This window comes from Pithys albifrons, chromosome 18 (assembly GCF_047495875.1).
Source record: "Pithys albifrons albifrons isolate INPA30051 chromosome 18, PitAlb_v1, whole genome shotgun sequence".
In the NCBI taxonomy this organism is placed as follows: Eukaryota; Metazoa; Chordata; class Aves; order Passeriformes; family Thamnophilidae; genus Pithys; species Pithys albifrons.
In genome coordinates, this window is record NC_092475.1 from 1,500,292 (window position 1) to 1,519,185 (window position 18,894).

An 18,894-nucleotide genomic window follows, 5' to 3' on the forward strand; every position below is an offset into this window, starting at 1 on the left:
CAAGGATGTTCACCTTCCTGCAGCACAGGTACAGCCATTCCCTGGGAGCTCAGGTGCAGCAACAACCACCAAGAGCTTAGAGGAGGAAGTGGTGAACTTGCTTGGGTTGGCAAATCCCACCTGGTCATCCTTGAGCCTGCACAGCACAGTCCACCTGGACACCATGGGCACAGGGAGGCTGTTGGAACCCAGACACCTCTGCGTGGTGAGCCTCACGTCAGGCAAGACAGAATACAGTGGCTCTGACAATACTAACACCACTTTAATGCAATACTGCTGTAGAGCCTGAAAATCCAAGGAAGAAAAAAAGACCCCTTTATGCTCTATGTACATTACACCCATTTACAGAGTTGGCCAGTACTGTGTACAACATATAAATATATGATCAAACAGATGCAGAGAGGATACTTACAGGAGCCAAATAATTCACTTTATACATCCAAGAATGAAAATATAAAAAAAAAAAGTTAAAAAAAGAGGAAAGAACACTGCTTCAAATGTTAGGTGATGGTCACACAGATGCACAGCTTGATGCTTGCAGGTGCTCAGCTGCTGTGGGGTTCAGGTCCTCACCACAGGGCTGCAGTGCAGAGCTCACTGCCCACATCACCCAGCTCCAGGCAACCTCCAGCATTCCACAGCAGTTTGTGGAAGTTGGCCAAGGGAGGCAGGCACAGCTGCTGGGCCAGGAGTTCAGCCAGGCAGTTCTCCAGCCACACAGCTTCCTGCAGGCCAGCAGAAGGCATTTGCTTGGCACTTGCCTCGGATTTTTTTTCCTCTTCTTGTATCCTCCACATCAGCTCCATCTGGCACACAGTGGGCTGTACACAACTCCACAGCGACCTGCAGAGCATGTCCTTGGGCACCACATTCTGCTGCAGCACCCAAAGATCACACAGGACCATCACTGCAGGGCGGTGCTCTGCTCACACTCACTGCACAGCAGCACTTCCCACGCAAACCAGGAATGGAGATGGCAGAAGGGGAGAGTGGAAGACTGTAGGGCCTCACCTCGCACAGCCCTGAAATAGCAAACACCCTCTTCCAGTTCCTTTGGATGTAAGGATTTCCTCCAGAGGGTCCACAGATTGCCACAGCAAACGGCCTCTCCCCCAGCATCAGCTTCAGCACGGTTCCAGAGAACAGTTGGCATTTCCATGACAGCAGGAAGCAGCAGGATCACTCCCACGGGGCACAGCCCACCCAGACCAGGGTGTCACTTGGAGCAGGAACAGGCTCTGCATTGTCGATCTCCATGGGAAGGCAGGTCAACGTTCCTCACCAAAACAAAGTGTAACAGCGTTTCTACTATGAACAGAGAGTACTTTGTGTACTTTGTGTACAGGCGTTAGGATCAGTCATTATCAAAATACACACACTGAATATACAACCTGTCCCATGGCCATAATTTATTATCTCACCACAAGGCACAATACACAGAGCTTAGAGGGTCCTATACAGTCGTCGTGGCAGAAGGCGCCACAGCCTTTGCACATGATCATGGCTTTCAGGCTGCAGGAGCACTGGAAGGAGATCTCCTCCACGCTGCTGCTGTCAGCAAACATCTGCACGGCCAGCGCCGCGTTCCGGCTCCCTGCAAAGTTCGCTTTGTGGGTGAGCTGCACCACACTCCCAGCCAGGCCTCGGGGGAAGGCCGGAGTGTTGGATGAATAATTAAAGCTGCTGGAATTAAGCTGCAGCTTTGAAAGCTTCCCATAAAACGCTTGCTTGATATTGAGCTGAGAGGGGATGGACGAAGGCTCCAAAGGGTGACTCTGTCCTTTCCCTGGATCCCTTGAAAACTTGAAGAAAGGCCAGTCCATGACCAGTGGCTCGCTCTGTGTGTTCCCGCCCAGCTCTGCGGGGTGCTGGGCCACATCCCCCTTGTTCTCTGCATTACTCTTGGCTGGGCTGCCACACACCAGCACATTCTCATTCCTGATCCCTCCCGGGGTGCTGCTGTGCTGCTTTGAAGTCCATTCCTCCCTGGCAGCTGGGATTCCTTCTCCCAGTGCACAGCCCTTGTCCAAGGGAATCTGTTTGCTGGGGGATGGGGTTCCCATGGCTGAACTGTGATCCAAAGCCCTGGAATGATGCAGCCTCCCGCTGGGGTTGGAAGGAAAACCGGAACCAAAGAGCTTTTTGCCTTGGACTCCACCGTAATTTTTATTGACCGATGCACCTCCTGTCTGGTTTGGTCCAAGAGAAGTTACAGCTGGAGATAAAAACCGAGGCTCTGTAGAGGCATTCAGCCTCTCTGGGCTTTTACTTGCCATGACACTTGTTAATGGGTTGTGCTGTGGCACCCGGTGGACCTTGGGCAACTCCTTCTGCTCCTCAAAGCTACAGGAAGAAAATTTTCTTTCCTGAGAGCCCAAATCTTCAGGCTTTGGAGAGGCACTTGCCACATTTGCCAGTTGGTCTTGGCAGCTTAAAGTGGAGCCAACTTTGGAATGTTTTTCTGGAACAGCCTGATCCTCTGCTCTAAGCAATGCTGCCCCTGATCCACACATCTTTTCCTGGGGATCTACAGAAGATCTGACTGAGTGGACATCATCACTCCTGCTTTGGGCACTCGTCTTTATTCCTACATCTGGAGAAGATCCTTTGCCAAAGCAGCGATTGCCGCCTCTGTCCAGTTGCAGGGAGAGGCTTTCTGAGTGCTTCTCCAGCACTGGCTGTGCAATTTCCAGCTTGATGTTGACGTGAGACACTGGGAGAACTTCTTCCAGTGGAAGCTTCCCCTTCAGCAGCTGCATCACCAGAGGGTTGTTGGTTTCGATGGACGACACGCGCCGAGCAGCGCCCGCCGGACGCTCGGTCTTCTGGGGCAATGGCACAGGGGGGCCCCACCTCTGGGATGGGGGTGCAGGGGGGTCCCCAACACAGCCTGCACTATCTGTCTCCACAGATGATTTTGACCTCATCCCACTGCACCTCTCACTGCTGCTGTGACAGGAAGAGCCTTTCCCAGCCACCTCCCTACAGCTAACACTTCTGAAGCACATCTCCACCTCCACGTTCTCATCAGCCATGTCCCCTTCCCAGTCGGAAGCAGTGTCTGTTGTTTCACTGTGCGTGCTCTGTATCTCCTCATCTCCACTTGTCTTCAGCTCCCGAGTCTCTCCCAGGGGCTGATGTGCGTTTTCTGGTTCAGTTCTGGGGCACCTCTCCCTTGGCTGCAGGAGTTTGTCAGAGGTATCTATCCTGTTCTGAGAAATAAAGTCACTGTGCACAGAGGGCTGCACCAGAGCCTCTGCATTTCGTTCCTCGTTACACAGTTTGCCATCGCTGCCTTTCCCTGCCTGCAGCTGTGCAGCATCACACGCTGCAGGAATCACTTGCTTTGCTTCAGCAGTCACCATTTTGGAGCTATTACCATCAGCAACACATTTTTCCATAAAAGTTTCAGAACTGTTAAATCTAAACCCAGACACCATCTCTGGATCATGGCGTTCTGTACCACCCGACAACAATTCTGGCAGAAAAGGACAACTGGAGGAATTTTCCTTTACATCAGAAGGATAATCCAGCTGTATGGTGGGAGCACCAACGTCTCCGAGTTCCACCACAGCCCTGACTCCTGTGGGACTGACCCCAGCTCCCTGTGCCCCAGAACACAGACCAGTCACCACAGGAACTACACACCCCAGCTCTGTGCTCTCCTGTGATGCAGCACAAGGTGGGGGTTTGGTCCTTGGGTCATAGAGGAGCTGCTCAGGGCTCTCCTCCTGCCTCTCAGGAGCCTCATTGCCCAAGGATGACCCAGTCAGAGAGTCACAGAATGGCCTCCTGGGTGACCCATCCCCACGCTGAGTGTCCCCTGAGCCAGCCCCTGCAGCACAGCCCACAACACCCCTCCCCTCGCTCTTTGAGGAAGAGTGGTCCTGTCTGGAAGCGAGGCAGGAATTCCCGTTGGCCTCCTGGGCAGCCCCCTCGGAGTCAGCCCTCCCTCGGCTCAGATGAACAGACAGCTGTAGTTGTGCTCGCTGTAGATCTGCCGAACGCTTTCCGTGAGCTCTCCTGGATCTCCGGTGCTGGGAACGGCGCCCGGACTCTCCTCCGCCGCCTCCTTCATCGGAGCCTCTCCCCCCGCCGGGGCCACCCCCTCCTCCGATGGCAGCGGCCTCGCGCTGGGCTCGGGCTTGCAGGGCACGGGCCTTAATGTCTGCGAGGGTCCGGGCGCCGGCGCGGCCCCGGCCGGAGGGCTCCGTGCTGGGGATGATCCGGGGGCAGATCTGGTAAGTGGGCTGACCTTTAACCACCCAGGGTGGTTTAATACGTGAAAGTTGAATCTGAAAGGAAGGGAGAAAGAGGTTAGTTCCAACACTGACCATCTTCGGGGCAATACGTTATTGGCATTTTGCTCATCACAATTCTCACCACAAGAATTCAACAAAAATTCTGGATTTCAGCTTTGGGCAGAGGAGCAGCACGTTTGTGTAACCTCTGCTCCCTGCTTGGTAAAGCTCAGTTCACACAATATTGTTTTACCAGAGCCCGCAGACAAACATGGAATAAGCTATTTACATTCATGTTTTCAGACACCAAACTTCTCCTCTACATCAGGATGACCACCCTGGAGCTACCAAAATGGATAGCTCTAGTCAAAACAGGAAAAGTCAGAAGGAATACTGAGATTCTGTCCAAAAAAAAGGGAACTGAGGAACTACACAGGATAAAGAACACGGTTTGAAAGGCCTTTTGCAGCAAACCAGCTTGTCTCAGGCAAAGTGCTTTCTGTATCCACAGAAATGCAAAAGAAGGCAGCAAGTCAAGGTTACCCCCTGCTCTTGTGCAAAGTCCTTGGGATGATTTTCCATTCTTTGCCTGTCTAAATAAAACAACAAACTGTGGGCATCAGAGGCACTTCTCCAGCTCTACCAATGAAACCCTTCAATTCCTTCCCTCAATATGGCAACACTTGACACTTTAATAATGTTTTGATGCTACTGAGCATGGCAGACATGAGACGCTGAGCAGCTCTAAGGCTGTTTCTTACCCGGATGGGTGGGACTTTGGGCTCCTCTTTAGTAGGCTGTGGCTTTTCTGGGTGAACACTTTCAATTGTGTTACGAAAGGACTGACGATCTTCAAGCCGGGGCTTCTTTTCGGGGAAGGATGCAGAGGCAGCCTCCTCAAAGCTTTTCCTCTTCTGCTCCTTGGACTCCTGAGCAGAGTTCTCCTGGGGCAAACTGGGAATTCTGTTCCCAGCTGCCAAGGACAGATCTTCCGATTTGCTGTGTGATTTGGAAGTCTCTGGAGAGAGGTGCAGCTCGGAACTCTCTGCCTTCAGTGCCGCAGCTGAGGAGCTGCTCAGATCATCTTTCTTCAGGTCTGTCTCAGGCTTTGGCTCTTTGTGGAGGGAGGAATCTGGCATGCCAGGAGCAGGCTCTTTGGGAGCCTCCGTGTGCTCGGGTTCCCGCAGTCTGTACAGGCTCCTCCTGGCCCGGCAGCGCAGGTCGGCGCGGGATCGTTTCCGGAAACGTCCATCCCTCTGCCGCGTGGTGGGCCCGCGGGGCAGCCTCGCCTCCCCTTTAACAGGCAGCTCTGTCCTGTTCTCAGCATCTTCCTGCACCGAATTCTGCTCCTGGGATTCTTCTTGGGTCAAGCCCAACCTATGAGGCAAACACAAAAACCAGCTCAGAGCCACAGCCCATCCTGATTTCAGCGTTACTGAATAGCACCAACAGAGACTCATCAAACCCTAATGAACTCACCCTGCACAGGGAGAACACACACACTCACCACACTGCTGTCACAGGGGATGAGAAAAGTAAGAAAATGTGAAGATTCGTGGTGGAAAACAAGTAATATTAACTAGCCTTGGGAACAAAATAGATGGGCTACAAAATTCTGCTGTGACCCAGCCAATTCCACTAAGGATTTTCCCGCAGCAACAGCTGGAACGATTCAGCTGACAAACTGAATTTTTCAAGGAGTTTAGATTTTATCTGTTGTGGTATCCACATACAGAAACACACTCTGCCACCTGCATAAACATGGATAAAACAGGACAGACAAGGTAAAATTTCTCACTTTTGTCCGTAGTAGTCCTCAAAGAACTTTTCTTTCCATTGCTCCACCCTCTTTTCCTTTTCCATCTCCTGCCGGATTCGAACTTGCATCTCGTGGGTAAATTCACCTACATGGAAGCCAGAGGTTGAAATTCAGTTCCAAACAAAACTGGTTCTGCAAATGCAACCTCTAGTGTTCAAGCAGTACAGCAGCTGTATGTAGGAAGGACAGACTTGCTGTTACCACCCTGCTCTGGATCCATGCGCTGCCTGCAGCTCCACAAGGACAGTGGTCACATGGCCTCAATTAAGTCTGGAAAAAATCATGTTTTACCAGACACAGGACAGAATCTAAAGAAAGATAAGTCTGCATCTCTTAGTTCTCAGAGTTCCATTGCATCAAAAGAAATCACATCTTTTGTTTTAAAGCTAACAAAGAAAAGAAAGAAGAAAAGTTGGGGGCAACACAGCTGGATATGCAGCAAAGCTGGACTAAATTGCACTAAATGGACTAAATGCAGAAGAAAAACCAAACATCCCATAAAATGAGCAGCTATTCCCAGGCACCCAGGACAGCACAGGCACTGACCATCAGCGAGCCGCTCCCTCCAGCTCTGCGCCGCGTGGGTGAAGAACTCGTTGTTGAGAGCGCTGCCACTGAGGCGCATCAGCCCGTCAGCCCCCACCTGCCAGCACAAACACAACACATCTGCCCCAGCTGTCCCACAGGCAGGGGCAAACAGGGAAGGCAAAACACCCAAGCACTCAGACCTGTCTGTCGACTTCGGGCAGGAGGTAAAGCAGCTGCTGCTGGAAGTGCGATGGGAGCGCGTTAAAGGTCCTGGAGTTGATCAGCGCTCGCAGGTTTGTGTTGACGAGGATGGAGCCAGGGGTTTCAAAGTCAATGTCCTCCCCCCTGTTCCGTTTCATTTGCCCTGGAGTTTAGGGAGAGGCAAACAAAATTAACATTGTTATATTATATAAGTATTTCAGCATTATGGGCAAGAAATTAATTTTAACTGCTATAGCAAAAGAAGCAAGAGAGATGAGAAAGACTGCAGTATTCAAGTGTGAAGAATGATCCAGCAGAGTAATTAACAGACATACATCTGGAATTTTAATATGAGGTCACAGTTCTGCCACAATTCTCGATGCTGCTCTTCAGACCAAGCAAATTTTAAACAATTGTTTCGCCAGTGCTCAAGGTGGAAGGTCCAGCTTGCAACCTCACATCACCAAATGCCTCCTGAGGGAGGAGATCCTGGTGCTCTTTACTCAGATACACATGGACTTAAGCATCACTAATTATTATTCTGTGACCAGAGGCACATACCAGCTGTGGGCTTGCGGATGCCCCTCAGCAGCTGTGGAGGATCCCTGTTTATCTCTGTCCTACTGCGCAGGCTGGTTTTGCACAAGGCCAAGGAGCTGCTGCTGCTGCTGGACGTGCTGCTGCTCTCCCCATCAGCATGCCTTCCTGTGAACCCTGAAAGCAAAACAACTTCATAAAAATACACCAAGAACAGCCAAAGCCCAGCTGGCAGAATGGTTTAACATACAGGAAGGAGTTGTCTGTTACTAACAGATCTGCTGTTATAGGGTATTTCCCCAGCACCAACTATTTTGATGGAGTTAAACACATGCACAACTCTCTGCAGTCACACTCAACCTCACCACGGTGTTACAGAATCCTCAGGCAGGCAGGGATTGCTGGGGACTGACTGAGAGAGATCTGTGAGGTCATTAGGAACCCCCTCCCAAAGCCATGCTCACCAGAGGCAGACTCCATGTGTGCCCCATTTACTTTCAGTGGGGTTAACACCACCCGTGGCAGCATCATACCCGTCTTTTTCTTCTGTTTGGTTGTCTGCAGGCAAAAAAAACAACAAAACAAAGGAATGAAGACATTAGGGAAGGGTAAAACACCTTTCAAACAGCATGTTCTTTGGTTGAAGACCTGCCTGGCTCCCAGGCAACTCTTCAGGTGTCACTACATTCAGGACTGGCAGGGAATTAAGTTTGCCTTCCTGTACATGATCCCTCCCCATCCTGCCAACTCCTCACCCAAGGGGACAGTCTCTCAACTCTTTCAAGTCACCTGTGCACAACTAGTCCCTGCCAACACCACCCCTTGAGAGCGTCACCCTTCCCATTAGTCCCAGTTTTCCTACCTGGGAGGCAGTTCTGTAGCTCTCCCTGGTAGCAGGTCCCTTGCTCTGCGATTCTGTGGAACAGGAGGCGTTAGAGGAGGTTTCATCAAGAGACACTGAAAGAGATGGGCTCTCAGTCAGACACAGGAGTAGGTCCTAGAGGTTCAGGTTAACGTCACCAGACACTTACCATCATTGTCACCACTCACAGTGCTGGCTTCATTGGACCCACAGCTTTCTGCATCTGCTGTGTCCTCCAGCTCCTCCCCCTCGGGCACTGACAGGTTCCGGGACCACTGCAAGGCATCCTTCTAGAGGGGACACAGAACTGGGGTGGCTACAGCCCCTTCTCCCTCCCTCCCTCCCTCCCTCCCTCCCTAACTTACACCAGTTAACTGGATATACTTTAATCTTAATTTTTCCCCTATTTAATCCCTGATACAGGAAGATATTTTAAAGCACATTTGGGCTCACAGCAGAACAGAAGTCACCAAAACCAAAAGCACTCCACAGTCTCCTCCCAGATGAGTAACTCACACATCCAAAACACCAGCTTAATAATAATTAATTTAATAAAAATATTAATAATTTGACAAAAATTTTTGTGAGAAAGGAGTTCCTGTTAAAAAGAAGTATTTGATTCTTACTAAAAAAGAACAGGTAGCACCAGAGGGGCCAAATACTAAGCCAGTAAGCTTAGGAGATTTATTTCCTACTTGTACAAGCAAAGCCATTTCAATGCCATCTATTTTCAGCAAAATGTGGCAATTCAACAAGATTTCTAACAACAGAAAAGATGGATATGAAATAACTGAGATACCTGCTGTCCATCAAGCTGATACTTATCAGACAATCCAACAGGACAAAACAATGCAAGAGAAAAGCCCAAGGCCAGAAACATTCTCAGTATTTTAGATTTCTGGGACAATAAACTAAAAATGAAGTTCCAGAGAGACCTCAAGATTTGATGAAAATACTGACATTAAATAACACTGGATGTGGTGGAATACAAAACAGCCAACAAGAATAATGAATATGCATTTTCCTATCAAGATTTTACTTGTTGCTACAAGCTCTTGAACCAATTTAACTCCTTGGCTGGCTGTTTTCCCTTGTGGCTGCCAGTGAAAGAAGTGAACAGGACTGTTCCAATAAGCAGCAACCTGAGCTGGACACCAGGTACTGCAATAAGAGGTTTTAAGTTGCTTGTGCAACTCAAGAAAAAATAGGTTTATTTTATGTTTTAAAAATATTTATCATAGATAGATTAATATAGTTGAAAGGTACAAGCTCCAAGGAAATAATGAATTCCAGCCCCTCTCTCACCTGCAGCACAAGGTGAGATGCCCCTGGTGCTCAGGGGCAGGTAAGACTCAGCCCTGCACAAGGAGAACTCACACCTGGGCCCTGGGCTGGGAGCAGAGCTCAGCACTTACCTTGAGAGTGAAAAGGCTGATGCGTCCAGGCAGTTTGTAGAAGAGCCCGTCCCCTCCTCGGGAGTTGGAGTGCAGCATGGCATTGAGGCAGGCCAGGGGAGAGGTGCCACTGCAACACAGCACGAACACAGGCAAGGGGTAAACTAAGGGGTTTACCGGCAAAACAGCCTGAATGAGCTGGTTAAAAGGGCATCGTTTAGCTGACAGAGGGGAACAGAGGTGGTGTCATCAACGCTTCAGTCAGAACAGTGTCGCTGGTTTCACTCTGACCTGTCCATCAGCCTCAGCACGTCACAGCAAAGCCATCGGCAGCAAACAGGAAACGTGACAACGATTTTAAGTTACACTCATCTGTTTTTAGACATTTCTAACCTTTATTATGTTTCCTCTCCTTCTCTGCTTGAAACCTTCAACGCTGGATTGAGTTTACAAAACCCCCCAGATTTGTTCAGCAGTAGAAGGATGTAAACAAAACCAGTGCAAACTGTGCACAGTTCCTGGAATGTCTCCCTGACGTGTCCCAGACCAAACCACACGAGCAGAGCTCCAGATGAAGGCTCTGATGCACTCACTCACTTGTCAGGTCCTACACAACCCCCTGGCTGAAGCCCCATCCTACACTCACACCAAGGGAACTGCTGTGACACGTAATAGTGTGTTTTCCACTCAGTCCAAGATGTACAGGCAGAAAGTTATCTGGAAGAGACATTAGAGAAGTATCAACTGCATTCTTAGTAAAAGTGAAACTGAAAACTGCATTGAGAGAATGTATTTCAAAGAAAACCATCCTCAAATCAAAAATTTAGAACACTCTGTTTCCACCCTGAATGTGTTTGGTTTTTGGACATTCCTTCACAGGCCTTGGCAAGAGGCAAAGTTACCCTGTATCACTTTGAGATAATATGAACGAAATTTCCTGCCTGCTGACCTGTCAGTGCTTCCCCCTCTGTGTTTACCAGACACTCCAAACACACTCACCAGCCACAGAGCTCTCTTAGAACAGCAAAGTTCTCCCCAGAACAAGAGAAAAGCAAGCAGTTAAAACTCTGCCAGAAGAGCTACACTCAGTATGGTGCTGGGCCCAGTGTCCTGGCTCACGCAGCAGCCTCAGGGGAACGTCAGTGCCCTGTATGGAACGTGGCCCTCCCAGCACAGCAGTGACCCCCAAACTGGGGAGCCCCACCTCAGGACTGATTCAGAGGGGAAAACATCTCCAGGCACTGAGCTATTTCCTTCAGGAAATGGAGTTTCAGGAAAGGTTTCTATACAAGCACCAGCAAAGCCACAGCTGCACGTTAGACCAGGCAGGCTCCCTGCCTTTATTCTCTGAACAATCATGCCCTGAAGAAAACAATCTTTTTTTACAGCAGAGAATTAATGACCAGGGAAGGAAAAGCAGATATCCCAAGGGAAACCACCAACCTTTAAAGGAGTTAGTTGGCTTTGTGGGACTTGACACATGCTCTGAAGTCTGGTCTGTACTTACACACTGTGACAAGCCACTTGTGAAAACTGGGAAAGCAGAGGATAATTTCTTTCCACCTTCTGGTAAGCCCATGGCAAGGGGACATTCCAGCAGCTCTGAATTTGATGCAGCAGCACACACAGACCCTGCACCTCTCCCAACAATGGCAGGTCCCACACCCAACACCTCTGAACACGACACTGATTTTCACTATTTAAGCCTACCCAGCTGTTTCCTGATTTCACACAAATGAGGAGCAGAAATGAGGTAACATTTAGGTCCCAGGAGAAATCAATTTACCTTCTGTAGGTGGGTAAAGTACAGGTTCAGGAAATGCAAACACCAGGGTGGAAAACAGTCCACAGAAATAAGGGGATGGGGAAGCAAGACTAGAAACAGCCCATGCATCTGGATTCCCCACAAGGCCCTCCCTGGGCAGCAGCTCTTTCTGTCTCTGGTAGTCAAAGTTCCTTTTTTTCTTTCACCAGGCAGCACTAACTGAGGCATCTGGACTATCAGTTACCCACTTTCTCTGAGCTGCAAGACACTGTATTTCTACTACTGTCATGGAAACAGGTGGAAGCTCACAGGAACTTAACCAAGGAAAAGAGTCTCCCACTTCTGCCCTTTCTAAGGGTCTGTATCAGGTTCTTTTCCATATGAAACCCACTCTGAGATGGGCATCTCCTCTGTACTATGTCAAGAGCTCCCTCAGCACTCAGGAATCTGAGCAGCAAATAAAGAAGACTGAGCTGAGCCTCCTAAAACATGTCTGCTCTGGAAATGAAGCAACAGAGGAGATAAAACTTAACCATTCTGAAATTGGAGTCACAATAGCAGAAACTGCTGGGAGCTACTTATGACAGAGCTGTGCCAGTGAGTGGTAAGTGCAGCACAATGCAGGGGTCTGATCTGCAAGAGGCATTTATTTCACAGGAGGTGGATGAAGGGACTCTGTTGTAAAAGAGTCCAAGAACAGTTTCCAGTTATTGTCAAAGAAAAAAACCCCACAACCTGTACATAAATGTCTGTACTGGCACCTGAAATCACCAGGCTGGAGAGAGAAAAAGGGAAGCAAAGTGGGCTGGGGATGAGGCAGAACTGCACAAAACAACACAAGCCTCATGTGCTGCCTCCCCTGTGCTCCACACTGGGTTAGACAAGATCATCAATACTAACCTCATTTCCTTTAGTCCTTCAGCCTCTATGACCTGCAGAATCTGTTTTGGGGTCATGGGAGCATCAGAGTAATTTTCCAGCACCTGAAAAGACAGAAAGACCATGTGTCACTACAGAATTGGCTTCTCCATTCCCAGAACTACTCCATCAGCTGTGGCCCAGACCCATAATGTGCCTCTTCAAACTTGATTCATCTGCAAAGACACTCTGTAAAATTTGCAGCTACCTCAAGATCCTGGTGAGCATCACAAAAGGCTTTACCTTCATCTGGTCCCCAATTAACTGAAATACAGACATGGAGGAGGAAAAGCAGCAGAATTTGGCCTTGACCTCAGGGGAAGCTTTACTGCAGACCACAGACATCCACTAGACTTCACTGTCCATTAGACCAAGTGGCTGCCACATAAACCTTCAAAACTGAACAGTGGTCAGTGACCTCTAATGATGTAAAATGTTCTCCCACCTCCCTACAAAGCATCCAGTATTTTTCTGCCATAAATGTATTTCTGTACAGCCACACAATCCAATAGTTTGCCTTCCTGGGATTACTGCATCCATTTCATCTTTGCTCCATCCCAAGAAGGGAACCACAGGTAAGTGTCAGAATTCGTGTCAGAGAAGGACAGAATTCAGAAAAGGACAAAATAACAGTAAAGGAGTTGGAACAAAATATGGCTAGAGACACTGAAAAGATTGGAGTGCTTGCCTTTGGAATCAAACGAGGAAAATCAGATATTAAGAGGCCATACAATAAATAACAACTCATCCTTCCATATATTATATGAAGAATAGAATTGTCACTTATATCCAAAGAACTATGATTCAAACTAAAGAGGTTATTACTTTATTTTCTTTCAAAGCCTGTGGAACTCACTGCTCCGAAATGTCTAAAAGCAAGAACTCAAGGATTCAAAGAGACAACCGGACATTTCTGTGGATAAGAAGATTACCCACATAAACAGGAAACAAAGAGCAAAAATAAGCTGCAGGAGATGTAAACCACGCTGCTTCTTTGGGAGCAGATCCCCCCACAGCTGCCCTGGAGCACACGGAGCTGCTCTGGGAATGCAAAGGCACTGAGCTCCACAGACCTGGGGCTGAGAGCAAACACAGGTGAGACGGGCACAGGACACAGCCTGGAAAAGCCACAGGACAGGGCTCGGACCGGCACGGAAAGCAGCAAAGGGAATTCACTGGGGAACGTTTTTGTCTTAGCTCTGAATTCCCCCACCGTGGCGGCCACGCCACTCCCAGCCCTGCGTTCTGTCCCCCTCCCTCGGGAGGCAGCGGCACCGCTGGCTCTCACTCTGACTCATGTGCGAAGCCAGCGCAGGGACCCAAATGCCCCATTTCCATCAGCAGCATCTCGAAGTGAGTCACTGCAGCAGTCACAGCAGCAGGACATGTGCAAAAACACCCCAAAGCTGCACAGGGCTCCCCCTGCACCCCAAACCACCCTCACCCTCCACCAGTAGAGAAGAACCCAACCCATGTCACTGCAGTTCTTCACCTCAACTCTATGTTGGGATGAGGTCAGGTGGGGCTTGGAGCGAGGGGTCTGTGGGAGGTGTCCCTGCCCACAGCAAGGGGCTGGAATGAGATGATCTTTAGGGTTCCTTCCAATCCAAGCCATTCTGTGAATTCTATACAAGGAATTTCCTAAATCAAAGCCACCCAACAGGTACTTTGCAGATGCTTAAAGCTCACAAGCACCTGAGAATGAGGTGAAAACCTGGATGGGGAAGGGAATTTGAGAACTAGCCCAATAAAAACACAAAAGAGTTTAAAAAAAAAGGATCAAAGCGAGTGATAAGCCGCATTCAGAGACAGTAAACTAATTTAATTCCATACAGCTCCATCACACTTCCTCCTCCCTCCACAGGTTACAAGGTGTCCCTGCCTCCCTCCTGGGCTGTCACCCTGTCACTCCAGGGCTGCTGACACTGGGAACGTGTCGCTCCGAGCCCAGCAAGATCCACAGAACACGCTTGTTCCAAAAAATCAGGGAATTATTCAAACCTCTCTCTAGTGACAGACACAGCAAGTGAAATACACGGCCTAAAGCTGTGCATGAAGGAGCATTTACATACGGATAAAAGAATCTGCACTCAGGGGAACAATTTCCAATCAAGAGCTGTATTAAGAGTGCAGAGCCCTTAATGGAAGAACTGGGGGAGAGAAGATCCTGCAAGATTTAGACACCAAATCCCAGCATCCAGAGCTGGCCCTCCATCCTCCTCCAACCTGACACTCCCAGTGCCACATCAACCTTCCACCAGAGCTACAACTTCAGCATCAGCTACTCCTCACCCCAAACCAGAACTGCCCCCGCTCCACTGTTTATAGTGCCAATAGCCAAGGATTCCTGTGCTCCCAATTATGGAAGTTTACATCACTTCCCCAATTAATTTACTGCACATCCAGACCTGACAGCACTTGTGGGGCAGTGCCATGGCTCTGGGCATCCAGATGAATCTCGAAAGGCTCGTTTTGTGGAACGTGCAGAGAGCTCTGGCTCTGTAGGAGCAGCAACACTGAAAAGCACTTTTGCCTGAGATTCTCAGAGACGCTGAGAGGAATACAAAATACACCAGTGCACGTCAGAGAGGGAAATTAAAAGCATTTTGACAGGGAGCATGTGTAAGACTAGTGTGAAATAAAGATCTATTTTTAGTGGATTTACAATCAGTCCTTCAAGCTGGAAGTGCAGCTACGCAACTGTAGGTCCCTCTAAGTGGATAATCCAGCGTGAGATCCTTCTATTCCTGGTTCATCAATGGCTCTAAGATGCTGCTGAGGCTTAGACATCTCATGCACCTCCTGTGCCTGAGGTTCTGGCCAAAAGACAGGTGAGAGGAACAGTGTGAAGAGTTCCTTCCCCATCACATGAGGCTGAGGAGGTGACTGCTTTTGTCACCCTCTCACCTGCTGCTTTGGGCAGCCTGTAAATACTCATTTTTTTCACCTGTCAGAGCTCAGATGTTTGAATGAGCTGACTCTGTGCAAGGTCACATAGCACAGAGGGGGGTCACCTGCCAGGAAACCATCCCTGCCACCTGCAGTAACGCACCTGGCTCACAGAGCCTGGAGCCCAAGGAGAAATGCAGGATGGAGAACCAGCCCACCAGGCTCCTGGGCTGAAGTTCTGCCTTAAACCATCCTGCAGTTCTTCCAGCAAAGCCACGTGGGTCTAAAATATTACAATTTACACACAAAAGATGATGCAAGTTGCTGGGAGACAGATGCTTGTCTGATTAGGTTTCTTCTTGGCAAGCAGTAAGAAAACACTCTGATGGCCAAAGAAATCTCACTCAGGAGCACAAAGACTTATCCTCAACATCCTCAGCACCAGACATGAGTCTCACTGGACTCACCCACACTGTTCCTCTGAATGTTTCTGTGCTCCAACCCATAACCTGGGCTGGCAAAACCAACACACACACAGCACAACAGAAAAAAACCCAAAGAAACCAACCACCCTCAAGCCCTACAGATCCCTTTCTACACAAGTCCTTGGGCTACACAGGAGGAACACATGAATTGAGCACCACTGAGAGGGCTGGAAGGAAACCAGGGATGTGTTCACACCAACTGCAGGCAGCTGGGTCATCCCTTACCCCAGGGGCTGGCACTCCTGCCCCTGCACAGATCTGTGTCACTGTGTCACCAGGAGAGAACCAGCTCCTTCCAGCCAGCCCTGACCAATCAGCCTGAACACCTCCACTTGCAGACCTTAAATCACAGAATCACAGAATGGATTGGGTTGGAAAAGCCCTCTGAGATCAGCAAGTCCAATCCTTGATCCAACCCCACTGTGATCACCAGCACAGAGTGCCCTGGGCTGGTGATCACAGTGGGGTTGGATCAAGATGTGGATTCTCACTCAGTGCCACATCCACAGAATGGATTGGGTTGGAAAAGACCTCCCAGATCATCAAGTCCAACCCTTGGTCCAACTCCAGCCCCTTTACCAGATCATGGCACTCAGTGCCACGGCCAAGCTCAGCTGAAAAACCTCCAGGGATGGGGAATCCACCCCCTCTCTGGGCAGCCCATTCCAATCCCTGAGCACTCTCTCTGCAAAGAATTTCTTTCTGATCTCCAACCTGATTTTCCCCTGGCAGAGCTTGAGCCCATCATGCCCCCTTGTCCTATTGCTGAGTGCCTGGGAGAAGAGACCAACCCCCACCTGGCCAGAACTTCCCTTCAGGGTGTTCCAGACAGTGCTGAGGTCACCTCTGAGCCTCCTCTTCTCCAGGCTGAACACCCCCAGCTCCCTCAGCCTCTCCCCACAGCACTTGTGCTCCAGTCCCTTCTCCAGCCTCGTTGCTCTTCTCTGCTCTTCTCTTTTCTCTTCTCACTTGGGTTGGAAGAGACCTGATTATCAAACCCAACCCTTGATCCAACCCTACTGTGATCACCAGCCCAGGGCACCAAGTGCCCTGGGCTGGTGATCACAGTGGGGTTGGATCAAGACATGGTGGATTCTCTGTCCCTGGAGGTGTTTAAGAGGACACTCAGTGCCACCTCCAGTCCCTTCTCCAGCCTCGTTGCTCTTCTCTGCATCTGTGTCACCAGGAGAGAACCAGCTCCTTCCAGCCAGCCTTGATCAATCAGCCTGAACACCTCCCCTTAAATCAAACCTCTGACCAGCTCTGACCTGAGAGATACTGAAGTTATTTTTCTTGTTACAATCCCTAGTTCATAACTGGGGTCCAAGACAGATCTGGAGATCAGAAAAAAATTCTTTGCAGAGAGAGTGCTCAGGCATTGGAATGGGCTGCCCAGAGAGGGGGTGGATTCCCCATCCCTGGAGGTTTTTCAGCTGAGCTTGGCCGTGGCACTGAGTGCCATGATCTGGTAAAGGGACTGGAGTTGGACCAAGGGTTGGACTGGATGATCTGGGAGGTCTTTTCCAACCCAATCCATTCTGTGCCTCAAACACTTCATGGAGGGAAGGCCAACAACAGTGGCATCCCCTCGGACACCTCTGGGGCAGGGCTGGGCTTGGAATTGAAACCTTTAACAAGGAGATTCCTCAAAACAAAAGGGTTAATTAATACCCATGGCCATGGCTCATAACCCAAGGGCCGATTCAGGGAGGGAACCCACACCCTCGGGAATTAAACCACAAACTTTTGACAGCAGCCTGACTTCGGGACGGGCCTGGAAGAGAACGGACCGAAACATCCCCGCCCGCCCGGGGAGGGGCCCCGGGGCTTCCGCCGGTCCCGGGGTGGGCTCGTCCGAGCCCACCCCGGGACCGGCGGAGGCCCCGGGCCCCCCCCCCGGGCGGGTTGTGGGGGGCTCATCCCCATCCCATCGAGCCGTGGAAGGAAAACACCCGGGCAGGAGACCCCCAGGCCCGCGATGGCGGCGCGGCCCGCCCCGTTACCGGGGGAGCGTCGTGCAGGCCCCGGTCCCGTCCGAGCCCCCCGCGGCTCTTCCCCAGAGCGCTCACCAGTCGGGCGGCCTCGGCCCACGTGCGCTCCTTCTTCCTCCTCTGCTTCATCTCCTTCATCCTCCTCCTCGTCGGCGGAGGGCGCGGACCGTTGGGTGCTGCGCGGGCGGTGCGGGCGGGCAGGGCCGGGCCGGGCCGGGCCAAGGCGGGGCCGTGCGGGGCGGGGAGAGGAAGGCGCGGCGGGCGGGGCACGAAGCGGGGGCGGCTCCGGGCGCTACGGGAGGAGGAGGAGGAAGAGGAGGCGGCGACGGCGGCGGCGGCGATTCGGGCCCGGCATAACAACGGGGTCAAAGGGCCGCGAACGGGGCGGGGCGGCGGCGACCGGCGACGGTGGCCGCGGAGGGACACGGAGGGGAGCGGAGAGGCGGCACCGGAGGGGCGGAGCTGCGGATGGTTTGAAGGAAAACAAAGCGCAAGGCACGCCGGGAGTTGTAGTCCCAGCGGGCGGCAATGCCGTTGGTGTGATGCTGCTCGGGGACTACAAGTCCCGGCGGGCACCGCGCGGAATGGCGGGATAGGGCGATGCCGCCGCATGGCCGCGCACGGGAGCGGCACCGCCCGGAGCGCGGGCACCGAAGGCACCGGGGCCGGTACCGATACCGATACCCTGCGGCCCTTCGCGTCTTGGTACCCCGGTTAGCACAGAATTAGGGTGGGAAACACCTCGCGGAGTCCGAGCTCTGAGCGAACAGCACCACATCACCCAGCGCAGTGCCACGTCCTGCCTTTCCTTGCGCGCCTCCGGACGGGAATTCCACCACCTGTATGGGCAGCACATTCCTGTGCCTGGCCACCCTTCCTCTGAGGAAATTCACCTCTTCTGTGAAGAAAATCATGATGTCCAACCTCAACCTCCCCGGCACAGCTTAAGCCTGTCACAGAATCACAGAATCCCAGACTGTTCTGAGTTGGGAGGGCCCACAGGGATCATCGAGTCCAACTCTTCAGTCAGTGGCCCACACAGGGGATTGAACCCACGACCTTGGCAGTCCCCTCCGCCTGTCGCTGCTCACCAGGGGCAGGACCCGACCCCCACCCCTCTGCCAGGGCCCTGCAGTGATCGGGTCACCCCTGAACCTCCTCCAGGCTGAACACCCCCAGCCTCCTCTGCTGCTCCATCAGTCTTGTGCTCCAGACCCATCTGGAGCTTGAAGCATTTTCTACTCCTATTTACATATCACAGACG

The 18,894-nt window shown here is 51.1% G+C and overlaps 1 protein-coding gene across 3 annotated transcripts; it reads right to left on the bottom strand.

The window, feature by feature from the left end:
• Window positions 1-243: 243 nt before the first annotated feature.
• On the bottom strand, window positions 244-18,011 carry ASXL1 (ASXL transcriptional regulator 1). Of its 3 annotated transcripts, none has more exons than XM_071572955.1 (12): window positions 17,709-18,011; window positions 12,248-12,330; window positions 9,604-9,712; window positions 8,358-8,475; window positions 8,189-8,283; window positions 7,791-7,884; window positions 7,351-7,503; window positions 6,789-6,952; window positions 6,607-6,703; window positions 6,040-6,145; window positions 5,003-5,618; window positions 244-4,295 (listed from the first exon to the last, which is right to left on the bottom strand). In XM_071572955.1, the coding sequence occupies exons 1-12, from the start codon at window positions 17,766-17,768 to the stop codon at window positions 1,413-1,415; spliced, it is 4,578 nt and encodes a 1,525-aa protein (XP_071429056.1). In that variant the 5' UTR covers window positions 17,769-18,011; the 3' UTR covers window positions 244-1,412. The 3 variants fall into 3 exon arrangements, with proteins under 3 accessions (XP_071429056.1, XP_071429057.1, XP_071429055.1); XM_071572956.1 differs by having other exon boundaries at window positions 8,189-8,241; window positions 8,358-8,478; XM_071572954.1 differs by having other exon boundaries at window positions 8,358-8,478.
• Window positions 18,012-18,894: the final 883 nt, after the last annotated feature.

Bases quoted from the DNA above. Each gene is read 5' to 3' on its own strand.
- ASXL1 (XM_071572954.1), bottom strand. From the start codon at position 17,768: ATGAAGGAGATGAAGCAGAGGAGGAAGAAGGAGCGCACGTGGGCCGAG. The intron at 9,713-12,247 runs GTTAGTATTGAT...GCTGTGTTGCAG, and splicing joins GAAGGACTAAAGGAAATGAG to TGGCACCTCTCCCCTGGCCT. The intron at 7,504-7,790 runs GTGAGCATGGCT...TTTTGCTTTCAG, and splicing joins ACACATGGAGTCTGCCTCTG to GGTTCACAGGAAGGCATGCT.